This window comes from Coturnix japonica, linkage group LGE22C19W28_E50C23 (assembly GCF_001577835.2).
Source record: "Coturnix japonica isolate 7356 linkage group LGE22C19W28_E50C23, Coturnix japonica 2.1, whole genome shotgun sequence".
Classification (NCBI taxonomy): domain Eukaryota; kingdom Metazoa; phylum Chordata; class Aves; order Galliformes; family Phasianidae; genus Coturnix; species Coturnix japonica.
In genome coordinates this window covers 317,239-336,091 of record NC_029544.1, presented here as the reverse complement: position 1 = coordinate 336,091, position 18,853 = coordinate 317,239, and the positions used below count along the sequence as shown (strand labels likewise).

The 18,853-nt window shown below is 45.6% G+C and overlaps 1 protein-coding gene across 5 annotated transcripts; it reads right to left on the bottom strand.

The window, feature by feature from the left end:
• Positions 1-907: 907 nt before the first annotated feature.
• CERS5 (ceramide synthase 5) lies at positions 908-18,815 on the bottom strand. 5 transcript variants are annotated; one of them, XR_001559747.2, is made up of 11 exons: positions 18,554-18,815; positions 13,194-13,299; positions 11,000-11,130; positions 10,068-10,125; positions 9,476-9,526; positions 8,752-8,844; positions 7,330-7,458; positions 6,982-7,088; positions 4,964-5,120; positions 3,844-3,946; positions 2,106-2,214 (listed from the first exon to the last, which is right to left on the bottom strand). XR_001559747.2 is itself a non-coding variant. In XM_015886823.2 (10 exons), exons 1-10 carry the CDS (start codon positions 18,742-18,744, stop codon positions 2,062-2,064), a joined length of 1,176 nt encoding a protein of 391 aa, XP_015742309.1. In that variant the 5' UTR covers positions 18,745-18,810; the 3' UTR covers positions 908-2,061. The 5 variants fall into 5 exon arrangements, 3 of the variants coding, with proteins under 3 accessions (XP_015742309.1, XP_032296978.1, XP_015742310.1); XR_001559746.2 differs by lacking the exon at positions 2,106-2,214 and adding an exon at positions 2,276-3,480; XM_015886823.2 differs by lacking the exon at positions 3,844-3,946 and having other exon boundaries at positions 908-2,214; positions 18,554-18,810.
• Positions 18,816-18,853: the final 38 nt, after the last annotated feature.

The window sequence follows — 18,853 nt, the reverse complement described above, 5'->3', positions numbered from 1 at the left end:
TCTCTATGGGGGTCTATGGGGTCTCTATGGGGGTCTATGGGGTCTCTATGGGGATCTAAGGGGTCTCTATGGGGTCTCTGGGGATCTGTGGGGTCTCTATTGGGATCTATGGGGTCTCCTGGGCAACCTGATCTAGTAAACACGTATTTTTGGTGGCCCTGCCAGGCAGGGGGGTTGGAACTACATGATCCTTGAGGTCCCCTTCCAACCCGGGTCATTCTGTGATTCTGTGAGTGTGGTACTGCGGCTGTGTGCAGGGGGAGCGGGGTGTTACTGCTTTGCTCCTTCAACACGGGAACAGAGAACGGGGGTCTCGGGTCAGCAGCACCGCAGTGAGCACAGGGAAGTGACAGACAGAACAACAGGGGTTGAGGGTACTACGAACATCCCCACCCAAAGCCCTCCAGCAGGTCGCAGTGGAAGCAGATAGGCTGGTTTGGGTCTCCAGAGGAACCTCCCCGACCTCTCTGGGCAGCATGTGCCAGGGTTCCCCCTAAAGGTTTTTCCTTCTATACAGGTGGAATTTCCTTAGTTCCCATTTGTGCCCAGTGCCCCATTGAGAGCCTGGTACCATAATCCTGACCCCCACCCTTCAGGTGTTGCCAAGCGTTGATCTGATCCCCTCTTAGCCCCCTCTTCTCCATGTGAACAACACTTGGGCTCTCAGCCTGTCCCCACCACAGTGTCTGCAGCTCTGCAGCCCCCATAGGGCTCTCCCAGCAATTCCCAGTCTGCCCTGAACTGAGAAGCCCAGATTGGGCCCAGTGTTCCAGCTGGGGGCCTCCTCAGTGCAGAATAGAGGGAGAATCTGCACCGCAAGGCCCCATTGTCTCACCATCATCACCCTGTTGCCCACCACAACGTGGTCACTGATTTCATTTTAGCAAATTAGCAGAGCGAAACATGGTTCTGAAGTGCGTTGCTTGTTTGGTTTTGTTTGTCTTGTTTTGTTTTTTAATCGAGATAAGAGTAAACAACAGTATAAAATGGTAACAACTCAAGAAGTTTCCAAAGTTCTGCTTGTGACTGCCCCCCAAGTACCATCAAGTTAAAAACAAAAAGAAGCAGAGCCCACGGTGTGGCTGCTTTTCCAGCCCAGTGATTTCCTCCACAAAAACCTGCAGAATGAGAGCAGCACCATTCTAACTTCAGTCCTGAAACACAGCTGAGCAGGACTGAAACCCCCCCCCTTATTACATGGAAAGCTGAGAACAGCCCCCAGCATTGGTCTTGCCCTCAAGTTCCTCTCTCAGCCAACTGCAGCCAGTAGATCTAGAAATATCTTCAAAACCACGACTTGCAAAAGAAAAAATAGATTTAAAAGGTACATATTGTGATATTTGTCTTAGGGGGCAATAAGGAATCCCCTCCCCTGTTTCAGACGGCTGTCACTGAGGCTTCAGAGGGGCTTTCAGCACCAGAAGAGGCAGCAAACGCTGACCTGGTCCCTCCTGAGAGCAGAGTTAACAAACTATAGCCTCCTTAGCACAGAGCACCCCAGAGAACGTGGAGCAACTTATCTGGTGTAGCTCAATGCAACGCAGAGCTTGGCTGTAGCACAGAGGGATGAGTCTGCTGCAGCCTGTGCATGGGGAGCAGAAAACCAGGCACTCCCCATGCTCTGAGCAGCTTATGGAGTGCACCAAGGAGACGATGCTGACCTTGCGTTGAATGAGCCGTCGTCGCTGGCAGTGCATTCACCAACCATGGCCAGGGGCCAGCTGAGCCCAAAACTCATTCCACCTTGAGTTGATCCCAGTACAAACCAGTTTTGTCGCATACAAAGATACCTCCACAAATGTCGATGGGGCTAAGACTGAAGTACAAAATGGCTTAAAGTGAAATCTGCAGCTTGCTTTTTGCCCTAGTAATTGGCTTTCTCCCTTCTGTCAATGCCAAGCCTTTGACTGGTCTGGATTGTGCCCGTTTCAGATTTGCTGGAGATTTCTGGGGAAGGGGCATCTTGATTTAAAAAAAAAAAAAATCACTTGGGAATGCAGAGTTCAACACATCTAAATATTTAGAGACAAGTTCGTGTTTGCTCAAGGCCAACCCAGGGCCTTAATCCTCCTCTGTCCATTGCCCGCCAGCCACATGGCCATTAATGCGGTTGGAGCCATTGCTTGAAGTGCTGAAAACTCCTTTTGTGCTGTTGGATGTCACATCTTCCTCCTCAGAGCTGCTTTCTACATCACTGCGGTCGTCTTTGGATACCTGAACAATCCAAGTGAGATTCGGTAGTGGAAAGGGGAGAAGTTGATAAATTCAGATGAAGTTACAGCAGTAGAAGGTTGTATTGAAGGGATTAACCAGCCCCAGTGACAAATGTCTTCTGTCCTCCACCCTTATTAACTTTAAGCTTAAAGAGCCTGTCATCACATGCAGAACATAAGACAGATGTAGAAAGACAGCTGGGAATGAGGAGCTCTGTTTTCCAAGCACTGTACACTGTGAGGCATCACACTTCACGCTCACCACATCAGAGGATGCTAAAGATCCTGGCTTGCTTTTGTCTTCCAAGAGTTGCGTTCTAGACTGGTTAAAGGCTGCTTTTCCAGATAAATTTGCTTTCAATAACAACAATAATAAATCTTCTCATGCTGTAATAATCAGCAAATACAATGACAAAATACATATCTATTGGTTCTTGAAAGAACACTTTGTCCTACCAGGGCTGCCTTTGATACTTTAAAAATTAACCAGCTATATTTACCACATTACTGTTTGCACAAAGTGCCTCCCATTTTCACTGCTTGTCGTTCATCTGTGAGAACTCGTTTACGACGAGCAGCACAGTTGGGGCAGCAGGCTGCAGAACAGAGACAATAACCTCAAACCAGCCCAGGAGCTCAAGAAGCATCTCAGCCTACGAGGAACTGCCCTATGGTTATGGCTTTGGCTATAAGGTGACTACAAAGTCAGCCAATGCCATTTGTACGTGGGGTTTTCAACCTTTGGAGCAACCCTCAGGCACAGCTCTGGTTCACATCACTGCTATCTGCTGTGGGAGTGCCATGGAAGTGCAGTGCACCGGGATATAAAAGAATGGACCATAAACCTGGCCCCAACTGCAAATAAGCACCTTGGTCGCTGGCTGGGCTCCAGAGCCATAAACTCACCAGTGCCATCTGGATGCACAAATGGCTCCTGCTTTAAATCCCCTAGGGCAGGCTTTCCACGTTTCTGTCTGCAGCTAACACTCCTCTTTCACCTCATGTGCAAGCACTTTGTGGGGAGACTGCTTTCAGCTGCTTCAGGATTTGATCCTGATCTGCTTGTTCTGCGCCTGGGTTCTGGCTTTCAAACAGCACTTGATGGGAAGGTTTCAACTCCAAGGAAGATGTGGCAGAAAGCCAGATATAGTTAATGATCTCCAGGATGGGTTTTGATGGGCCTGTTGGATGTACTCGCTTTTGTCTGTAGCCAAAACTTCTGGTACCCTTCCCTACTCTCCTCCTATACTGGAAGTTCCAAGGGTCACTGGAAGGAAGCAGAGATCTCTCAATGTTCATCCCATAACTGCTGTAATTCTTTTCACAAAAAGGATTGCTTTTCTGCTGTCCTCTTTCACTCAGCAGAGTGTTAACGAGCACTACAGATACAGACATCGGTGTCTTTGTGAACCAACAAATCATACAGGCAAAGATACCAGAACGAGCCACAGGACACTGCTCAGACCTTTGGAGAACCTGCATTTTAACACTGGATCAGGGCCAGCACTGCATCAGCCAGGGAAACAAACATTTTAAGAGAAGACACCACCCAGCTGAAGCCCCAGCACCAGAGCTTTGTGTTCCCCTCAGCCTAGAAACAGAAAGAAACAGAAGTACAGATCACACTTACATGCAAAGGATGAAACTGTCCAGCTCCAATCTGGCACAGAGGAAAAGGAGTGAGAAAAGAGTGAAGAAGACAAAGCTCAGAGCCCCTTCTCTGGCTAGGTCACCTGGACAGGAGAAAAGCAAGGAAAGGAAAAAGACACAGACCTCAGCTGTAGGAACAGCTGCATAGAAAATAAGAGCCTCACAGTAGCAGTTGTGGGGAACAGATGACAAACTCGTGTGCATGCTCTAAAATACGTTTTCCCCTGAGAAACACTGCCACAAACAGATATGTATTTCAAGGTTATGTTTCATGTGTGGGCAGCTAAGAAGTCAAACACGATGTATAGCTGTGAGAGAAACTCAGATCAAGATATCAGATAGATGACAAAAAAAAAGCATCTGTGCTAGCAAACCATCTGTTGCTCTCTGGTAGATGCAAAGGAAGTGGCTTCTGATGGGCTGGCTGGGTGTCAAATCAGTTCCTAGGCTGCTTGCCCTGTCTCACGCCTCCAGTTGAAGTGCAACTTTTAAGCTTGGCAACTTAGGCTACAACCAAACATCAGCACTGTTTGCTCTTAGGATAACATCTACCAGCTGCTGGAGTCTCAACCCTCCTGCTCTCTAACCCCCCCCCCCAAACTAAAACTGGAATACTTAGGGGACTGGAGCTAGTCTGCACCCCCACTAGTCTAGTGACAACCAGCTTGCTCCCAGTATTTCTAAGAATCTTTACTTCTGCATCTCAATGCCTGGCTCCCACTGGCAGCCAGAGGCAGATGTTAGAAAGCTAGGAGCTTAAAGACATCCTAAATGATTATTTGAAAATGAGCTTTCTACCACCCTGAATTTCAAACAAAGCACTTAACAAATCAGTCATCGTGGTATCTCAGTGCACTGGAAAATGGTGGTGTTTCTTTGTGTGACAAGAACAGAGGAAAGCCTCCCTGCCTCTGTATGTATTTGGCAGCTCTGGTCTGCAGAGCAACCAGGGTTAAAAAAAGAAACCAACTGCTCTACAAAGCAATCGTGATGCAGTTACCTTGAGAACTAGCACCAGCCCTTGCTAATGGCCCAGTTTCTCATAATTCCTCAACAGAGCTTGAAGAAAAGGGGACCCAAACCAGCCCCCAACACCTTACCTTTCCCCGCACGAGGGCCTTGTAGGCAGTGCGAACGATGAGATAGGACCAGATGACATGCAGGATCTGCAGGGTTACCAAAAGGCCATTGAACAGCCACCAGGAAGGGTAGGGGCCAATCAGTTCCCAGCTTTCGAATAGGGTTGTATTCAAAATCCTAAGAGATCCAGAAACACATTACAGATCGGCTGTGCTGGTAGTATGGCTTCCAGCCCTCCATCGAGACGACTGGCCAGATGCACAGCAGTTTGCATCTCATTTAAGCATCTGTTGCTTTGCTCCTGTCAGAGCGGCGATGCATCTGATCTCTTGCCAGTGTTAGGAGACAGACTAAAGCCAATTAGAAACACTGGAACTGAGCAACAAACAAGAGAAGATGTGAATGTTATGCAGTTTGGTTACGCATACAGATCTGCCGCCAATTTCCTTCTCAACAGAGTTTATAGTAACTTTACAGGAAGTGATGTCAAACTGCTCTGGTCACTAAAACAACTGTTAACACGTTCATCCTTCACCCATTTCTAAAAATCATGCGGATTTTATTCCCAGTTGGCCTCCTTCCCTTCCCTCCTAGTTTTACAGATTCCTCTTGCCAAGCTGGAAGACAACAAACTGCTTCACAGACAAGGAATTTTGCTTTCTTTCAGAACTGTTTTGCTGTTCTCATCGCTGGAAGTTACTGCCAGCACTTAAGTGATGTAATAAACAATTTAGACTTTATGAAGTAGAGATGCATGGAAAGACCTTTAAAGGTACCATTAGTTTTGCACAGCTTTTAACATTTCACAGGAAAAGAGAAACAAGCCTGTCAAAGAAGAACCCAAGGCCCCAAAACGCAGCTACAGAAACAGCTAATTTGTGGCCACCTTATTAATGCAGTATGCAGCTCCAGAGGTCTGTCCGTGCTTTACACTGCTAATTAGGGAAGTGAATATACATGAGGTGAACTAGTATGAGGTCTGCAATACCACAGTAAGCTTGTCAGATTTCTCTGTAAAGACGAGGAGTTACATTACAGCCAGTGGAAAATACATTAAAGATTTACAGGGCTGCTGAGTAATAGCATGATGCAAGAGCATCACCTCACAACAGACAACAGCAAGGAGGACAATGACAACAATCTCATCTATCAAGGGAAAGAAACTCTGGAGACTTAAGTACTAAAACCTTTCCTTATCTTGATTCCCTTGATGCATTTGCTGGGAAACAAGGAAGAGCTTTAATTGCAACTGTGATACCAAAACATAAATTTTGTTTCTGCCTACCATTGGGGTACTCCAAAAGAACAAGAATGCAGGCTGCCCATTGCTCAGGAAATAAATATATACAATAAAATAAAAATATTGTAATAAGGTACTAATTATACTATAATTATGGTAATAATCAGCTCTAAACAAATTTTCTGTTCACTCTTTCAATGGAAAGAAGGTGGAGAACATAACCAGGACCACCTCAATGAGCGTGTCCTACTGGATCAGCAGAGGACCTCATTATAGAACAATTAGCTCTAATTTGTTTAGCCAGGGTTGTACCTCCCAAGAAACCACAGATCTATTTCAGGCTCTAAACAGTCACGACTCAAGGGCAGGACACAAACATCACAAGAAATCAAAAGCAGCACTGATGACTAAGCCAGATACTCAGAAATTAAACTTACTTCAAGAAATTATGCCTCTTCTGTAACTATTTCCAAAACTTCTCAAGTCAAGAGAAGCAAACAGTGCTCCAAGCTGTTCAGATAGCAGCTGACTGTGCTCCACTGATGAGCACTGTCATCACTTTGCAGCAAGAAAAAGAGGAGCCAGCTGTGTGTTAAGATTCCAGTCACTTCTCACACTCTCTCTTTACTGACTGCTGAGAGGTTTCTTCATGTCTAAAAGCACTGCTCCAAACAGCACTTGGGTTGTCTGCAACTTCAGACTGCTACAAGGGACGGGCTGCACTGCTTGCAAGAAGTACAAAAGATTTCCTTAAAGGACTGGAAGGACAAATAAGACCTTCCAGTTCAAGGTGCTTACCAGAAAGGATAAATGCCCAAACGTGTAACAATGAACACAACACCAAAGAGCATGAAGAAGGCATCACAGAGACGCTGGTACTTGGCATAATTGGCTAGCTTTGCAGCCTGGAAGAGATGAGAAACATGAGAATATTATTCCCTTTGTGCAGTCACATAATTACCAGGCTGTAGAGCTCCAAAATCCTCAAGACATCACACTTGTAGGGATTATTCTCAGCATTACAGCATTTATGAGGAAAAGCTGACAAAGCAGGATCAGCAACGCAGATATTAAAGCATGGGAACAGGGACGTCTGCTCACATCCCTGAGAGCATTAGATACAGAAAGACTGAAAATGAAACTCACCTCTAAGAGGAAATCAGATGCATCATGGAGACACAGCACCAGTGTTCCAACACGCACCATATTATTCATGTAAGAAAACGTAATGAGCCCAATTGTAGCCAAATGATGGACAAACATGATCAGGAAGTCCTGGAAACAGAAAGATGAATTAAGACCCTTTGGCTATCAAACAAGTACATATGCTTGGAGCAGAGCCACAAAACTGACCAACTGAGGTCACAGGATGACTTCAGTTCAGACTTGGACTCCACACAAAGCACAGCTCATCACACATCAGCCACCATCACTGCAGGCTCCAGAAAGGTCTCTCCCAGCATGTGTGGAAAGCTGCAACTCCACATGCACAGGCACAGCACAGTCTCTTTGGCACAAAACTCAAGGCAAAGGCAAGAATCCTCTGAAAGGACTGACAGGACAACACACAACCCTTTTTTTTTGGGTCTCTTTGGCTTCACAGTCACATTGCTGGTCTTTTCAGCTCATGGCACAAATTTTAAGTACACTGCTGTTACTGTTGTCAGCATGCAAAAGCCTGCCAGAGCACAGCAGCCACAGAACAGAAGATAATCCAACAGCAAGAGCTGGGCTGCTCCATTCAAAACCTTTTTTCAATGCACGTACATTCGAGGCTGTTTGCTAACTCAGTCCCCTGGCTACAACACTTACATCAATGCACCTTACCACAGGGAGTGTAACAGAGGATATGGAATTAAATATTGAAAACAGTCTCACAGATGCTGTTATTCACTTCTCTTCTGCAGCTCCAAGACATTCTGCATCTTGGAGCTAGTATTTCAGTACAGTAAAAACACCTATTTTTTTCCTTTTTCTTTTTTTCCCCCAACAGCTGATGCAAGAATGGGGATAATTTGTTACTTTGCAGTTTGTACAGCAGAAGCACTAAGCCACAATTTACTATGAACTGTTTTCCAACTGCAACAATGAACCAAATCCTACAATGCAGCACAACAGAATAAGATTCCAGTAATCATGACCAGTCACCGTTTTGCCACAGCAAGACGAAAAATTACTATAAAAAAAAACATGTATTATTGCTTCAGTGTTTGCCATTTTCTCATCCTGCTCAGCAAGAGAATGCTTGCAGCATTTTATTTTCCTGTCCTCTTGAAAGCCTTAAAGTTAAAATCTCTGTTTATTAGGAGGTATTGAGTGATTCTGTTCTTTCCCCTGGAAGACAAAAGAGCCTCTCAAGGATACACCAGGTCACACAGCAACTCCTTCCTCCCTCCCTTCAGGATTGTATAATGATTAGAGAAGGAGGTAGGCTACAGAGAAGTGTGAATGAGGAAGAAAATTCAGTTGTTACTACGCTTCAGCTTTACTGGCTGTGTACACACGTACAGTTTTTTGTTAGCTTGGTCTATTCAGCAAAGCAGTCAGTGCAATTCTGGTTAACCTCACCTTCCGTTTAATGTCTGTAAACTGAGAAAACATGAGAGACCAATAGAAGGCCAGCTCCAAGATATAATAATAATAAAGCCTGGATGTTAGAGGCTGGAAAACAAACAAAGACAATACAATTAGAAGACAAACTACTTCAAAATTTACATTACAATCCACTTTTTCCTTACCCTCCCCACTGTGTTTCTTCAGAATGAGGGATGAGTTAAAAGATCCAGAATTAAGGTTTTGTTAACACAAGCTTAAGCAACAGCCACCTTCCTACAGGCTTAGTCACAAAAGCAACCTTGCGTGTTTGAGAGGAGAATCTCAGGTTTTGAATAAAGTACAATGTTTACACTGCAGCCTCCTGGATTAGGAAAAACAGGCACTGAACCACACTGGCCGGCCCTTCTGCAATCACACTTGATGCATAATTGAAATAACACTGTAAATAAGTTACTTTGTATAATCTCAGCAGGAAGAAAACACAGAATGAATACCAGCTGAGTCTACCTGAGGAAACGCCACCATTGACAAATCTACGTAACCAGAATTGCAAGACACAAAGCACTGTTATCTTTGTGCCTTCCAAAGGGGATGGCTGTTCACTAATTGGGAAGCTTACCAGGCCTAGGTAGCATCCACAGAATGAGAAAGAGTTGAGACTACCCAATTACAACTTGCTGTCATTAATAGAAACTGCACTGGAGATTTGAATCTACTAAAGTTCTTAATCTCCTACCTGAAAGGGGTAGCTGTACCAGCACTGTCGTGTGTCCCAAAACCAGGGTGCCTGAAAAGAAAAGTCAAGTTTATTATTCTGCTGGTCTTTTTAATTCCCTGTTATCTAAGGCATCAACCAATACAGTTCCAGTTCACTGAAATTTTACCTTCATTCCAAGCTAAGTTTACTGTAAGACATAATAATGATTTGAAATAATCATTCTACACCCAAAGGCAAACTGTAATGAAGCAGCAATTCAAAGAATAAGCAGGCAGCACTAATAATAAAGACCCAGAGTTAAATGTGTATTCCTACGGGAAGAAAATAAAACCTCTTCACACTGAGAAAACAGGTCTGTCTTACTCTGTTGTAACACAACAAATAAACTAGTATTTCCATAATGACAGATTTGTTTAGAAGTTTTCTCATACTCTCAAAGTGACCTTTACATAGAAACTCCGGGATCTCAAATAAGGGCGCACAGAGGTGGCCATCACCGAACTCCCCTTGTTTGAAGCTAGGTGCAAGCACAGAAGGGACACTGTAGTCAAAGCCCAGAAATTTCAGCACTGCAGTGTGTGGTGTGCAAGAGTGTGCAAGATCAACTCACCGTCCAGAGGAACCTGATTCCATAAAGAAATATACTTAAATAGAATGTAAACCTCCACCTGGAAAAAGAAGCAAAATATGAAACATGAACCAGAAACAGTTTCTGGTTAACATTTATAACAAAACCTGAAACAACTGTGGAAAAAAAAAAAAGCAGTTCTGACACCTGAAAAGCATTCGCCCACTGATTGTTAATCCTTCAATTGTAAATGTTTTGTGTGAGGATAAACCCATTTGAGGGTTTTCACAGCACAGTTGTTTGCATTGACAGCCAAGTTCAGAGTAAGCATGCAACATTCGTATGCTTTAATAGACAATGTCAAGATAACAACACAAAAAACAGCTGTTATCCAGAAGGTATCCTAATACATGTATTTATCCTTCTTACCTTGTGGCTTTAAGTAGGCAAAATCATACCGGGGGAAGAATTAATATGAAGAAAATTACTAGAAAGGAAAGAAACCAGCATAGAAGAAACAAGTCAGGAAAAAAGCACTCAGATGCTACTGCTCTAACAGGGGAACTACAAGCACTCAGAAAGAAACAAAGAACAAAAGAATGAACTGAAGGGAAAAGCAGAGAAATATGGGAAGTGTCTATAGAAGTAGATACATCACTGTAAGCCATAAGGTCACTGTGCCTGGGAAAAACACTACAGCATAATTGTGCAGACAGCCAACTTGTCTTCAGTGTAATTATTGAACTGAAGAACAAGAAAAGCTCCTAGCAAGTGTTCTGGGCTTTCATGCACATACACCAAACACTTCTAAGCAGCTCTCTTCACTTCTTCCACTTGACTACAGGAGAATTTCCCTCCCGCCAGCCAACCCCCAGGCACCAATTTAAGTTAACAGCTGACCACAATTTCAGTGAGAAAGGAGAACAAAGAGCTGGAGCTCTGAGATGGAGGCACATCCTGGCCTCTGCACATACATGCTCTCACAAAATTTAGTGATGGTGGTGGGTTTGTCCTGGTTCCTCCGATGTCGAAACCAGCGCTGGATCTTTCGAACATCCCAGTCTAGCTGCTTTGACAAGCCTTCTAACCTTTTTCCATCTGGAGACTGAAGGAAGATGAAACAAATGTCAGTTCTCCTCCTTCTCAACCTGCTTTCAGTTCACCATCCTCTGAACACTACAATAGGATCCAAGCATAGATGGCAAAACCCACAATGAAAGCACTACATTCATTTTTAACCCTGACATTAGTACTATGCCAGAAGCAGGAACCTGTTGCCATATTCATTCACATTTAACCTTCAAGAGCCACTAATTACTTAAGTATGCAGAATGCTCGTGGTTTAACATTTCCTCATTGATTTCATCATTTGACAGCACATCACTATGCACTATGTTCTGTTCATTAGTTTGGGAGGAGGAGCTTTTGAAATGCCCTGACCTACCTGTTAAAACCTGCGTATCAACTCAGGCTGTTTGGAACTCAAAAAGATGACAGCTGAATACACTGAAGGGGCAGTATTCACTGTGAAGTTTATGGAAACTTTAAAGTGAGAATTCGGTTTTAACATATCTGATGTTTATAGATTCAAAAAAGGCATCAGAGAAACGGCATTATTTCCATTACCGCTTTTAGAGTGCATGAATAAAACTTGAAAACGGAAACAGTTGCACAATAAAGAATGAATCCCCATTCTCTCACTGGAAACTCTACTGGCAGTTTGTTTGAACAATGACAGCGGATTTACAGGAGCAGAAAAAATGAACAAAACCTGACAACCACCTCTACAATGGCTCAGTGGTGAGATAAGCCACGCTAGTTTCAGACCAGTGTCCTTTTAACAAGCTCTGCCAGGGAGCTCTTACAACTGAAAGATGATAAACACATTTTACCACTTAAGTTACAAACAAACCCAGAAAGCTACGTAGAATGCTCGTGTAATAGTCACCAGATTGCTGAACTGAAAAACAAGATAATCTGTCATCTGATTTGCAGTACTGAAACCAGGACATCTTCGTAGTTCCAGCACAAACAGACCTTTCCAGGCTTTAAGGGGTCAGGCTGCTGCTACGCTGAGAGTGAACTTGCCTCAAAGGAGAATGCACACAGCTCCCATTGCAGACAGCAATGAAATCTCTTCCCTCTGCATCAGTGCCGCCCCACATTTCCATTCTCCAAATCTGACAGCACACAAGCATACTGGCATAGTTAAAAGAAGCTCTGTTTCCATAGAAGCAAGATAAGTATTGCACAGCATGCAACCCCATGGGTTTCTTCAACATTAATTTCAAGGACAACCTCTGCATAAAAGTCTTCTCCGCAAATGGCATCAAATCACAGGGGCCTTTTCTGTTCATGTTTCATCCCAAGTACTCCTGAACTTCACTGTTCCCATGAGGTGAGTTCTGCTGAGGCTTTTATAATGTCCCCTCCATTCACTGAGTGCTTTTTCCGCCCAGCTCAAAATGGAGTTCGCCATCACCAAATGAGAACATAAAGCCTTTCATTTCAATATCTTTAATGAAAATCTATCCCACCACCTGTGCTGATTTCACTGTCAATATCCAAAAGCACAGACAGCATGTAGCTCTGTCAGTCTAAAGTGAAGGAGCACTGCCAGCTCAAGCAAGAGAAAAGCCATGAAACGTAGAATAAAAGCAATACCTGCTGCCAACATTCAGCATCCCAGCACTTGTCAGGGCGCGCTTCCATGGACTGAATGCTTTTACTTGAGCAAGTGACTTCCACTTGGCACAGGAAGAGGAAAGCATTCCCCCAGATGGCCAATGAAAGCAGAGGAGCAGATCGCAGCAGAGCAGTGCTCTTCCAATAGGAAATGAAAGATGCCAGGCAGTTTTTTTTTGTAAACCAACAATTACTGCCTATTACAGCAATAACAGCTGGGACAAAAGCAGGGAACTAAAAGAAGAAAACTCATTATAAAAGAGGACAATTTTGATTCAAAAAAAGATTCTCCTGTGCGCAAAATCACAAATCAGCCATAAAGAGAATTTACTTTCCTACAAGACGGACACATTAGAGGCAATGGAAAATAAAGACATGGCTGAATGCACTGTGGATGGAACAGGTTCCTCAAAACAGAGAAGTGGGAGACAGAAACCCACATGGTCACCTTTGCAGGTCTCAGTTCCCAGCAATGCAACTCACCTTGGTGATGGATGTAAACACTTTCTCTAAAATCGCATTGGGTTGGGCTCTGTGAGCTCCGCTGTCCTGTATGCCAAGGTTTATGGCACATGGCTTGGCAATAAACCTGAAATACAAAGAGATGGATTAAAACAAGGAATGTTTTCTTCACCCAAGTCACAGCCCCTTCCTCTCACAGACTGCAGAACCTCTCCAAAACACTTCTGAAGATCTTCACTCATGTTGCTCCAAGGAACAGGTACCTTTAGTTAACCCAATTGGTAACTACAGGCAGGGTATGTTGTAACACAACTAAGGTGAAAAGTTCAGTTTGAACGCTCTGGCCTTGCAGGATCAGGACACGTTTCCCCACGTGACTTGCACCGCTCAAGAACAAACAATAATAATAAATAATCACTGGCACGAGCCCTCTGCAAAGAGCCGCTGGAGCCCCTGCAGCACCGCAGATCAAACACCTTATTTCCAGAATGCTTCTCGGCATCACATAGCTCCGAAAAAAAGAAAGGAAGTTCGAGTCACACAGTTCACAAAAAACACAAACACAGATTTATGTTCCCCAGAGAGGAAAACAAAGCCAAAAGAACGGTTAAGTGGCTTCCCTAGGTGGGGAAGACATCCCATGTCAGGATGAGATGCACACCTCAGCATCTCAACCTGCATGTCACCCAAAAGCTAACTGAGCACTTAGTGAACCTTATGGCACCAACACTCTGAACACAAACCTGGTCTTGCAACTGACACAAACACACACGCATTCAAAGCCAGTTGTGTTTTGCTGTACCCTTGTGTCAAAGAGACAAGGCACACACATTACTGAATTGTGTTCTCTCCTGTTGGTGAGCAACAGCTTTTAAGCACAGCAAATTAAAACAACAATGACAAAAAAAATCAATTTCAGAGCACGCAAAAACCTGTTTCTCGAAAATGATTTTGAAAAGGACCCAACACTTGCATCATTAAATCTACTTTGCTTCAAAACAGCGAGTGTTCCAACTTCATTACACATATGTATTCCATTTAGAAGACTCAGAGTGTGATTAAGCAGAAAACGCTGCTTTTTCCAGCCATCACATTTGCTGCCATTTCCCTTTGTGTTCAAAAGATGAGATTCGAATTCAACCGAATCATAAGCATTCCAGCTGCAGTCACGCTTGGGAGCACATCATCAGCGCTTCTGTAATGAATAGCTGCGAGTGCACTGCAGAGCAGGCACAGGTTGTAGGGTTTTTCCCTTGAGAAATTATGGATCAGCTCACAACTAATCCTAAATGATCCCTTCTGCTTTTAGGAAATAACCCCCAAGCAATAGCAGCCGTAGTGCTGGGTTCCTGCCCCGTTTCACATACATCCAGCTGACTTCAACAGCAACGGCTAAAGAGAAGAAAAAAAGGAAAGGGTGATTTCCTTGATTTCCTTTCAGCTCGGCTCTTCCCTGTTTTGATGGCTCACTGCTTCCTCTACCATCTGAACCACCAGCCAGAAGTGATGTTAATGGTGTTATAAGTGCCCATCTCTTTGCTCCTCTTTCCTCCAGGATGTACCATAACAGCAGGGCAGCTCACATGCGCTCACCGGATATCAGACAGTTCTGTTTCATTTTCTGGAACACAGTGCTTACAGCTCCACAAAGAGCTGCTTTGGTTTAAGAGCAGGTAAAGAGGAGAAGGAATGGTTAAGGAAGCTCCTATGATCCATAAAAGGGGCATTATTTAGGAATTCACAACCTGAAGCATCAAGGAAAGAGGAAACAGCATCAAAAGAATAAATAAATAAACAAGAAGGAAGCAGAACTAATTCACTTCAGGACCCACTGATGACAAAAAGGCCACAATGAAGACTGGCACAGAACTGCTCTAGACTATAAGCCTCCTCTGCTGGGAAAATACAGACGTGTCCAGAAGTCAGGAAAGGAAAAAAAAAAAAAAAGAGCAAGGCAAGGCTACAGACACTACATGGGACTCAGCCAAGCATACAGGTGACCAAAGAGCAAAACAAAAAGACACACAAACATTTCTTGGTGCACGGGAGCAAGCAGATATCAGTGTAGGCAAAGAGGAAAAGTCACAGTTACGGTGGTAGAGCCACAGAAATAGGATCTCTTTGCTGTGAAGGAAGTGCAGCCCAGCGTGGTAATGCTGCTCCTCTCAACCAGCAATGGCTTCATGCAGCACAGGGCAAATTCCAGCCCACAGCCGGCCTCCTGCAGGGCCCAAAAGCCTTCCCAAAGCACTTTCCCTGCAGTAGGTTGCACAGGTGGGTTTGGACCTCTCCAGAGGACTCTCCCACCTCTGCATGGCTCTCCCAGCAGTTCCCAGTCTGCCTGGAGCTGGAGAGCCCAGCACTGGGCCCAGTGCTCCAGATGGGGTCTCCCCAGGGCAGAGCAGAGGAGAAAGGAATCTCCCTTGCTCTGCTGGCCACGCTGTTTGCAGCACACCCCAGGATCCCCATTGACCACCATGAAAATGCCACCCTAAGTATAGAATCCCCATTCTTGGGGATGTCCACAACTGGACAGCACCACAAGCAATTGGAGCTGATTCCAAGACCGGTCCTGCTCTAAGGAAGGGATTGGACAAGGTGACCTAGAGGTCCCTTCCTACCTAATTATTTTATGATGCCACACAAACCTGCTGCAGGAGCTATTCCCAAGGTCAAGATTGTGCCGCGCCTTCCCAGCAAGGAGTTATCATTGTGTAAATGCTTTTATTGCTGTTTTGTGAACCCACATTTGTTTATTGGCGTACGTCACACCTACCCAGCTACATTTTCACCCCGGTTATTAAGACTTTGAAACCAAGCACCAGTTTTCAAGCACAGTATCTCGCATCTAACAAGCACTTTCCAGTCACGCTGTACCTCATAAGCCCTCTGGTCTGGAAGTTTCAGGTTCTCTGCTAACTCCCTCCTACAGCTCTGAAAAGAAGAACAATTCCCTAAGTTTAAGATTTACAAAGTAAGCGCATCCTGGAGTCAATCAATGTACCCGAAGTAAGAGTTCATCTCTTTATGATCTCCCAGTTTCAGTTCTCACTTCACCTGCAGTGGGATGAGATGCATAGAGTGAAACAACAGCAAGAAGAACAGTGGGGAAGAAAAAAAGAAATAACACTCTAACTTGACATACTTGTTAGCAGAAGTCCTTTCTCCTGCCTGCCTCAAAACCCATTTCCAGCTCAGCCCAAGGCCTTTCCCTGCCCTGCAAGCTCAGTTCTTCATCACATAATCACACATAATTCCCACACTCACTCTTCCCAGTGAATATTTTACCAACGCCATGATGCAAAGGCTGATTTACAGGAGCATTACCCACAGAAACGTTATGTCAGTGTAACAAAGGCACTTCCTCACACTGAAGACCTCCTACAGAGGACAGAGAGAAATGAAGGGAAAAAAAAAGAAAAATTAAAGAGCTGCAGGAGAGCAGAATTCAAGTTCTGAGTCATTGAGTCTCATTGTCACTTATGTATCAAGGAAGCTTAAATTACCCCCCAGGCCTCAGCTGGGGTATGCACACAAGGGGATGTTATCAGACAAATCTGAACTATCACGACACATTCAAAGTTGCTGGAGGAAGAAGAGAGTATTTCTTGAAACAAACATACCAGGAACAGCCCTGGATTTCACTCTCATAATCTGCTTTCACTTCAGGATACCACCATGGAGGCACTGCTAAAGAAAAGGAAGCAACCCACACAGGAACCACGCCATGGTTTCCAGGTTCTACTGCTAGAGGAAGAACATTTAATACCTCACCTGAATCTCCCCTGAATTAACACAGAAAAAGAAATTTCATAAGCCAGGGGCACAGCGTTACCAATATGAAGTAGCCTCTAGCAGGATGATGTCTTACTAGGTGCAGCAGGATGCACTGTACCACTCTGCCTGCCTCACCAGAGAAAACAGTCTGATGTATTTCCTCTCCAAACAACCTGAACCAACCAGGACTCAGACAGCCAGGAGACTTCTCCTGACTCCCCCATAACAACCAGGGGCAGTTGTGCCTCACAGATCCCTTTCCTCATCTGCTGGATGTCAGGGGTGGACTTTGGCTCTGCTATGTGTCCGCATTCCCAGGTCCTCTGCACTGGTCTGAGCTGAGAACAGCATTCTGAAGTACTGGGAAAGAGATAAGATCAACAGGGGGAAAAACAGTGATGCTCCCATTTGTCTCCTGCTTTGCTTACCCACGTTCTTCTTTGCAGTTCTCTCTTTTTGTTCTAAAAGCTCATAAATAAATAAATAAATAAATAGCACTTCCTACAAAAAAAAAAAACCTGAAAAATGAAACCAACTCAACTCAGTTCCTGGTCGCTTTAATGCGTTACACAGAGAAATACATGCACTCGTTACATCCAGAAATGAATGTAGGACTGACTCAGCCTCTAATGAGCTATTTAAATAGGTACCTGAGATGTCGTAATTGGCTTCTAACACCTAAGTGTTCTTTTAACCAAGCCACTTTCCTAATTAGCATCGCTGTCAGCCACACAGCCAGCTCCACGTGCTGCTGCAAGAGATATCCATCGCAAAAAGCAGAAACTACTGCCCCAGGGGAGAGGTAACACAGGGTTATGGATACTGAACCCAGTGAGAAATGCTGCACCACACCTGTCCGTGGGCAGACAGCATCCAACCGCACCTCCAGCACTGCGGGGACCCACAGGGCACCCACACAACAGCTAGCAGAGAAGGCCTGAATTCTTCAACCAGGAACTGTCAAGGAAGAACACATCACAAGCAGAGAGCAGCCCAGCACCCCCTGTCACACACACAGGGTTGGCTTCCCCAGGAATGGGGAATAAAAGTGGGTTCTCCTGGCATTGTGCTCAGCACGAAGGGGGATGTCAGGGCCCACAGTATGACACAGGGGGTCCAGAGGCCACAGAGAGGCACGGTGAGACCCCGAAAGGCACAGGAGGGCCCCCATAGAAAGGCACAGGAGGGCCCCCATAGAAAGGCACAGGAGGGACCGCCATAGAAAAGCACAGGAGGGACCCCCATAGAAAGGCTCGGAGGTCCGTGCGGGATTCCCCACGCCGTGACACACGCAGCCTTCGGGACGGCCCCCAAAAGCGCTCCCTCTCTATGCAAAGAGATGAAAGGAGGCGCCGGGCGGAGGCCTAAGGCCTACACGGGACCTGAGGGAAGAACGGGACTCCGAACCGAGTCGGGCCGAGCGGTACCGAGCCGAGCAGAACCGAAGGAGCACCGGACCGAGCCCAGAACAGCACGGCCCGCCCCGCTCGCCCGCTGGACGTTACTAAGGGACCCCAACGGGCTCGTACCGTACCACAGGTACCACAGCGCGGAGGGGGCCTGAGGGCCGAGGGGCTCCGTGAGGGGCCCGGCCCCGCTCTCACCTCTCAAACAACAGCCTCACGGCGAAGATACCGAGCGCCAACGGGAAAGCGGAGAGGACGTGGCTCGCCCTCGGGTACTGCAGCCCACCGTCCGCTTCACCAGCCAAATCAGCCCACGTCACGTTATGTGGCAGCCAGAATCGCTCGTTCCAGAACCAGGCCCGCACCGCCGCTACCGCGGCTGCCGCCATCTTCCACCCCCCTCCTCCTCCTCCTCCTCCTCCCGCCCCGGCGGCGGACACCGGCCTCGGCCCTCCCGCTTCCGCCCGCCGCTCAGTGCGCATGCGCAGGCTCTGCCTT